Consider the following 8536-nt stretch of genomic DNA (forward strand, 5'->3'; position numbering starts at 1 on the left):
ATGTTGCTGCTGATCTGTTTCATGTTGCTGCTGATCTATATCATGTGGCTGCTGATCTGTATCATGTGGCTGCTGATCTGTACCATGTTGCTGTTGATCTGTACCATGTTGCTGCTGATCTGTTTCATGTTGCTGCTGATCCGTGTCATGTTGCTGCTGATCTGTTTCATGTTGCTGCTGATCTGTATCATGTTGCTGCTGATGTGTAACATGTTGCTGCTGATCAGTTTCATGTTGCTGCTGATCAGTTTCATGTTGCTGCTGATCTGTTTCATGTTGCTGCTGATCCGTTTCATGTTGCTGCTGATCCGTTTCATGTTGCTGCTGATCTGTTTCATGTTGCTGCTGATCTGTAGCATGTTGCTGCTGATCTGTTTCATGTTGCTGCTGATCTGTTTCATGTTGCTGCTGATCTGTATCATGTTGCTGCTGATCTGTTTCATGTTGCTGCTGATTCATGTTCATCTACTCATGTTCGTGCTGCTGTTCGGCGTATTGTGTTTATTGTTTTTATGCTGTTAGTGCTTAGCATATCTTTAGCTGATGTTTTTCTTAGTTCATATCTTATGACTGTTTTTCTTTTACATTTTATTGTTGGATGTAACTGGGACCCTGTGTACATAACTTTGATCCACCACATGTACCACATGAGGTGAAATGACAATAGAGAATCTCTGAACTCATGCAGCAAACTTCTGCATGAGTTTGTCTCTTGAAACAGCTGTGGGTGCTTCAGGGACACGTTGGCTCAAACCTTATCGAGCTTCATCTTCTGACTCTCAGCAGATTCTATCGAGTGGAACCAGCTCGATGTTCCACCACTAGTTGGAACGACCCTCCGTCACATTTTGCAGCGCACCGACTGAAACCTGCAGTTTATCGGACCTCAAACAGCCGAACCACGTCCACACCACTGAATCAGTCGTTCCTCTCTCCTCAGTGATGTCATCTGTTTCCTCTTTGCTCGTTAAAGCTTGTTCAGTCACGTTCTGACGTCATGAGCACTCACTTTGAAGAGAAAACTTAACGTGCGTTGAGATTAGCCTAGCCTGCTACCGCCGACTCCTTCTGGACTCGAGCTCTGCGTAACATCTACGTCACCACGCACTTGTTGTGTCGCACCTTCTTCTGTCGGGGCTGAAACTGAAGCGGCCGCTTCAGTTTCAGCCCCGACAGAAGAAGAAATGCGTCAGTGAAACGCTGTCATCATATCGAAATATTGAAAATGTGCTTAAAACTCATACCAGCGTTATTGAATAAAAGTTTATCACAACATATATCGATACTGAATTATTGTCCAGCCCTGTGTCATTTTTGAAAAGTCAGTAAATACTTACAGGATCTCTGGCTCGTTTCCTGCTAGCAGCCGGCTGTTCGTCCATAGGCGTCGTTTCATTAAATATTGTAGGAACAGCATCCTCCTTTAACACACAACTGGATGCAGTCTGGAAAAAAGTAGATCAAGGTTAAGGAAAGTAGATGGTTTGCTTTTATCGTTGACAATTTTTTTTCAAGGAAACGTTTTTAAATTAGTGCCAAAACCTTTCTGAAAAACAGATAAAGGTTAGCGCTGCTGAGTGTATTTATGTAACAGAGTACACAGAAAACATGAAAAATCCTTAAGGAAATGCACTAATTTTAAGAGGAAAAGGTTTTTAGAATTTTATGGCAGCAACATCTTTTAAAAGATGGAACCCATGAAACAAAAGTGTAAAAAACAAGTGATATGTAGAGCTGAGTACCGAACCGAGGTTCTTTTACAGCACCGACCGAACTGCGTCTGTCGGTGTGTGGATCGAAACGTCACTCTTTTGTCTGTGTCAAGTTTCGGTATTGGCTGTAACGTGTCACGTGGTTTCAGCACACGCAGGTAAAACACAGACATATGACAAACAGACTGTGTTTACACCCAGAGCTGTCTATACAGCAGCTTGCATGTCTATGGTGCTGGTTACGCCCACAGACGGGGTTCACGTGTGCGGCGCATGTGGCTCGAATGGCTTCAATCTATGAGCATGTTGATCCGTGTTTTTCTGCAAGGAGAGAAGGACAGCACCCCCCAGTGTTAAAGTCAGCCTGTGAGTGTTGAACGGTCTCATTCATCATCTCCACGACCGGACGGAGCTGTGTCGGGGATTCCAGCTGGTGTGTTTACGTTTGTTAACGTTACTGCAGCTCAATAATCCAGGTGTACAATCCAACATTTTGCAGTCCGGTCATCTGGACAGTTCCTTTTGTGCTGAAACGTTTCACCTTCAATCCAGAAGGCTTCATCAGTCAAGGAAACACACAACAAAACTGATTCGTCCTCCAACAGCTTACTCCAAGGTGGAACAATCCAGTTCTGCTTGTGATAAGATGGTCTCTTTGGTACGCCTGAAGGAAGAGGGCCGGCAACGGAGGAGGGGGCGTGCCAAAGAGACCATCTTATCACAAGCAGAACTGGTTTGTTCCACTTTGGAGTAAGCTGTTGGGGGAAGAATCAGTTTTGTTGTGTGTTTCCTTGACTGATGAAGCCTTCTGGATCGAAGGCGAAACGTTTCAGCACAAAAAAAGAAACTGTCCAGATGACCTGACTGAAAGATGTTGGATTTTAAGAGAAGCCAAATCTCAGAAGGTCGGGCACAAACCATACGTAACCACCATCTACAAAAGTTGCTGTTTTCTCTGGGTCAAAGCTCATTTAAACTGATCTGTGGTCAGACAAATAGAAATTTAAAATTCAGTTTTAGACAGCACAGACATTCAACGCACTAAAAATAAAAGGGCCCATTCAAAAGCCTGCCTCTCTGATGGTATGAGGGTGCATGAGTGCCTATGGCAGAGGCAGCTTACACATCTAAAAAGGTGTTGTATTATGAAATTCTTTATCAAAAGGGTTCGTGAACGATCGGCACAAGATATTCAGACAAGAGGGAAAAATAAAACACAGAGACTGTTACTGCTAGGAATAATAAGTGTCATTTATTAACCTGCCACAGAAAACAGCCAAGCAAAAAACATGTACACTCGTACACTCTTAACACACAAAATGATATGAAAGAACTTCTCACCGTGACACTGGCCGGGAAGTCTTGTGTGGACCAGCGCGCGCGGTGCCATGCAGTTGATGATGTGATTCTTCTTTACCTGGGTCGAAAACGACTTCCCGGCCAGTGTCACGGTGAGAAGTTCTTTCATATCATTTTGTGTGTTAAGAGTGTACGAGTGTACATGTTCTTGCTTGGCTGTTTTCTGTGGCAGGTTAATAAATGACACTTATTATTCCTAGCAGTAACAGTCTCTGTGTTTTATTTTTCCCTCTTGTCTGAATATCTTGTGCCGATCGTTCACGAACCCTTTTGATAAAGAATTTCATAATACAGGTGTCCTCGATGCAGAAAACTATATGCAGGTCTTTAGACACGTGCTTTTCTGGATTGTTCAGCAAGACAATGTTGAGGTACATACTGCCTCCATTACAGCAGAGTGTAGGAGCTGAACTGACCAAAAGGCAATGAGCTACAGGGTCTGGGTATTACCTGGTGAGACATCATAGAGGGCTCAAAATGCTTCGCACAAAGTCTGTACAACTTGTGCAGCTGCTCTGGAGGCTCGGATGCCAAATCCTGCCGGTGACAGTTGTCCAACCATTGCTTGCAGCTGAAAAGTCAAGAAGAAAGTCGTCAAGGTTCAAGTGTCTAAGATATTTGTATCACGACATTCTGGCCCTCAGATAGTGCTGTGCAAGCTCTGGGCACAACAACTAAGTATGCAGTAGTCCCTCGCTACTTCGACTTTCGTGGTTTTTCCAAGTAAGACTGGACATGACACAACTGGCTGACTGATGGATGAGCTGCACGGATTGTTTATTTTAAATCAATTTTAATGATTCAGAACCTGCTGCACCTGTGCGCAGCACACGGGTGCAGGGAAAAGCTCCCCCCTGCAGCGTGTCATATTTGCCACCTGCCAGCGACGGCAGTGGAGAAGTGGGCGTGGCCAAGAGCGGCAGGTGGCAGAGAGCTGAAATCATGACATTCTGTTTTCTTTTAGAGCGTTTAGAAACATCGCTTAGAATATTGCAAGAGTTTAAAACGCCTTACTATACATCTATATAAATATTAAAATAAACTACTACTTATTACTATTTCTACTTTGTGGTGTTTCACTTATCGCAGGGTGGGGTGGGCTAGGAATGGAACCCCCCAAATAAACGAGGGACTACTGTATATTCAGATTTAATTGCCTGCCTCAGAAAGGTGAGCAATGCTGTCTTTAACTGTGTCTATGTTCAATTATATGTTGGGAAAATATCTTATGAAACTTCTTACTGAACAAAGTTGAATTAAACTTAGAAAGAAATTACCGTATTAGATGTGCACCTAAAACTTTTGTTGGAGTGAATCCAATTCAAAATGGCCACCACAGCCAACAGACATTAAAATACACTAAAATAGTTCAAACCCAGCTGATTTTACATATACGGAGCTAAAATTTGGTGTGGTAGTAGCTGGCAGTCCTTCTCAGAACACCGACATGACATCACAAAAGATGTTGGAATGCAGATTTTAAGGTTTGGTCGAAGTGGCTACGACTTCTCATTACGATGACCGTAGTTTAAACCACGAAAGGTGGCGGGTGATGTGCATTCAATTAAAGAACGCTAGGCCTTTCCTTCCTGGGACCTTGTTGACACTTCAAGAAAATAAAGTTACTGCCGTGTGACCCAGATGATTAACGACTCGTTATGATTCGATTATTCTGCTGCTAAAAGATTTGTTTTACCGATCTTACAAGAACGATGTCGACTAGTTAATTTAATCATTCGTAAAAAACAGATGAACCAATAAAAGAAACTAAAGAAATTGCATTTCCTGCGAAAAAGCAGTGTGAATGCTTATTGCAGAAGAATTTTCTGAAGAACAGCTGAAATGAGCTAAAGCATACTGAAATATAGCTGAAATGGATGAACAAGCCTAGCTTAGCAGAAAGAATGCATGTTTGCTGAATTATGGTAAGTTTAAATAAGCAGAATCTTTTATGTTCCTGTTGTTTTTAACTTTTTTTGCGCCACACTACGGGTATGACCGCGACACACTTGTGGAGGTTTCTGCGTCGCTGCCTTCCATCGTGGTTCGGTCCTTCCAGCCTCAGTCCTGTCATGTCTCCATGATCCTCCATCTGTCTGCACGAACCAGACTCTAGAGACCTGTTCGGCTCCGCAAGGAAATTATTACCATCAAGCTGCTGACTGGACCTGCTAACGCTGCTAACAAGACCATGACGCTAACAGTTCGGGGCGCACCGATTGCAGTTTTCTGGACGATCACCAACTTCTAAGAAGTCTTGACCTGCCCGTTGCAATTTTGGCCGATACCGATTTTGTTTTATAAGCGACACTGTCAGGAGTTATAAGTTCACGATGCACCTTCAATTTTCCATTATTATTTTATTGAAAAACACCCTTGAGCAACATCCTAGAAACAATACAAACTGGTTCTAACTGGCCATGAGGTCGTGCTCTGAAATATAAATGAAGTTCACACAATTGTTGTTAAAACTAAACAACAAAAAAAAAAAATCAGTTTCTCATGCAAGTATCGGCTGATTTACGATTACCTAAAATTAAGGAAATCGGGGCTGATAATCGGTGAACCTCTACGAACAGCACCATGGTGCCAACTGGACCATGTTGCTAAATGAAACCTCTCTGTCATCAGAACCACTCTGCCAATTGGACCATGCTGCTGTAGATTTATTTATTTTTGTACTTTTACCGCCTTGTTTCTGTTTTTTTGTTGCATGCTTTGAATAAATCCTAGTTTACGTTAGTTTAGTGCTCACGTTAAGTTTGGTGCTCACATTAAGCGTGTAAGTTTTAGCTGAACTGAACCTATGAGAATCGCGCGGCTGTTGTTTTGCACGATTAGCGACTGGCGTGCATCTTAGATCTTTGAGCGTACTGCTGGACGCTCGTTTCTTAGATCCTTATTTACCGTTTCTTTTTACACTTTATATTTTTGCTGTTGAATTCAATTGATGATGTAACTGGGACCCTATGTACACAATTTCGTTCCACCTCATGCACCACATTCAATGCAAATGACAATAAAGAACCTTGACTTGACAAAAATGAGTAAATTAGCTAAAAAAAAAAAAAAAAAAAAAACAGCTGAAAAGGCAGATAGAAGACCAAAGTACTAGAAGCAAGTAGAAGGAGCTGATATGAGCTAAAAAAAAACAAAAAAAACAATGGAATTAGCTGAAAAAGCTAAATTGAGCATAAAAACAGCTAAAAAGTAGCTGGAATAACAGAAAAAGCTGAAATGAGTATAACAAGCTGAAATTGGCAGAAAGAGGTTAATTAAGCTAAAGGTAGCAGAAATTACCACAAAAATGTGAATTTATCTGAAAACAGCTGAAATGAGCTAAAGTTAGCTAAAAAGGTAGCTAATGACGTAGAACAAACTTAAATTAGCAGAAGAACGACGTTTGCCAAATTAGTCTAAAAGCAGAACTGAGCACAAAAGTTAGAAATTATCTGACCCCCCCCACCCCAAATAGCACAAAAAAATTAGTTGAAAAGTAGCTAAAGACGGAAAGAAGCTAAAATTACCAGAAGGAAGTGGAGAGCACATGTTTGCTGAATTAGGCTGAATTTTTTTTAGAGTGCAAAAAATGTGGAAGTAGCTGAAAAAGCTTAAATTAGCGTAAAGCAGCTAAATTTTAGCTGAAATAGCTGAAATATTAAAAAGGGTGAAACTTGCAGAAATTAGCTGAAAGAAGTTAGAAGCACAAAAGTTTTGTGGTTAGCAGAAAGAAGCTGAAAGGAGCACAAAACAGCTGAAAGTAGCTGAATTTTTTTATTTTTTGCTCAAGGAAGAAGCTGAAGCAGAACTCAACGTGAAAGCAGGAAAAGGTTTTAAACACATCTAAAGATTTGAAGGATGTAAAATGAGCTCAATTCATTTTCCATGAGGAAAAAAGGCAAAAAGGGTTAAATATGTCAAAAAGCTAAAGTTGCACCAATACCAAAAGTCATAGCATAGTCCTGGAAGAGCTGAACGTTTTGATTTATGATTCGTTGCAAGAGCACAAAAACTGCGGGACCCGCGGTAACTGAGGGACCGCGGTAACTGCGGGACCCGCGGTAACTGGGGGACCGCGGTAACTGCGGGACCTGCGGGTCAAGAAAACGTCCTGAAGGAAAAACAACAGCGTGAACGCTTCGTAAACATTCACATCGTTTCACAAGGGGAACGTTTTGTTTTACGGACATGTAGAAAATAAAGTTTATTTACAAGTAAACCAACTAAATAAAAACCAATCACTGGACGATTTATGGCTGCTTTGATCCCAGATTATCTGCTTTGATCCCAGATTATCTGCTTTGATCAGATTCGCTGCGTGTTTTCGTGGCTCTGCTCCGAGCCCGGGCATCTCTCCGGACGGCGGCTCCACCGACTCTTACTAACAAAGTTTGATTTCGCTTCGGCTTCTCGCTCTCTGGACAAACCGTCTCAAAGCTAGCCCGAAGTGCACATGTGACGAACTGCGTCTGTTTCCGAGGCTCGGTCAGTGAGGGGACTGTGATTGTCCCAGGATTCAGGAGTAACGCTGAGTCTGCGCCATTTTCCAGGAGTTGGGTCACTAACGTGACGAGAGGCTAACGCTAATGCTAGCACTCCCAAGCTAACACGTTCAATGTGCAGGCGGCGGGATCCACTCGTGTGCACCAAAGGATCGAGGATCTTACCGCTCTGGGTCCAGAGGAAAGCTGAAGAGCGGAGTGGTGTCTTCGGATGGCTGCTGCTGGTCGTCGCAGCTCGCTGCAGCGCAGTGCTCAGTCATTTTGAACTGGAGGCTAGCTAGCAGGCAAGTTAGCTAGCGGTTGCAGAGTAGAAGCCTTGTAGGAAGCGGACTACACACTCATACCTTGAGCAAACCTGCAACAGACACACTACAGTTTAGATGGGGGCTTCGTCTCAGATCCCTTCAGCAAACTAAGAACCAGCTAAATCCATGCTTTTAAAAGTTCAAGCTGTGAGCAACGCGAACAGTCGCCGAAAGCGTGTTTTCCAACAACCAGGAACTAGTCGGTGCAGTTCCACAGCAGACCGGAAGGGGGCAGCGTGGCGCAGCTGGCGCATCTGGCCTTGGACAAACTGCGTTCTGGTCAACGTTCAACCTTTATTACACACGTAGGTCCCACTGAGCCTCCAGGACTCATTTACAAGAGAGGCCTGACGAGATGATTCACTTTCACACATAATTCTCGGATTTCATAACATTCCATAGAATATCCTGATGCTGCTCAATAATCCAGGTGGAAAAATCCAAGAGAGTTCAATCTGGTCCTCTGGACGTTCAAAAATAAATACATGTAGATACGTTTCGTCTCTCATCCGAAAGACTTCCTCAGACAGCACCTCAGACTGAGGAAGTCTTTCGGATGAGAGATGAAACATATCTACATTTATTTATTTTTTAATGTCCAGAGGACCAGATTGAACTTTTTTGGATTCCATAGAATATATATATATATATATATATA

The 8536-nt window shown here is 42.6% G+C and overlaps 1 protein-coding gene across 1 annotated transcript in view; it reads right to left on the bottom strand.

The window, feature by feature from the left end:
- Nucleotides 1-7919, bottom strand: part of si:dkey-250d21.1 — an 18998-nt gene extending 11079 nt beyond the window's left edge. The window contains exons 1-3 of the mRNA XM_037687720.1: nucleotides 7739-7919; nucleotides 3522-3642; nucleotides 1338-1445 (exon numbers count right to left, since the gene is read on the bottom strand). Coding sequence (XP_037543648.1) covers nucleotides 1338-1445; nucleotides 3522-3642; nucleotides 7739-7833 — 324 coding nt within the window. The 5' untranslated portion in view covers nucleotides 7834-7919. The remainder of the gene's footprint in view (nucleotides 1-1337; nucleotides 1446-3521; nucleotides 3643-7738) is intronic.
- Nucleotides 7920-8536: the final 617 nt, after the last annotated feature.

Source organism: Nematolebias whitei, chromosome 14 (genome assembly GCF_014905685.2).
Source record: "Nematolebias whitei isolate Nwh7 chromosome 14, NemWhi1, whole genome shotgun sequence".
Taxonomy (NCBI): Eukaryota; Metazoa; Chordata; class Actinopteri; order Cyprinodontiformes; family Rivulidae; genus Nematolebias; species Nematolebias whitei.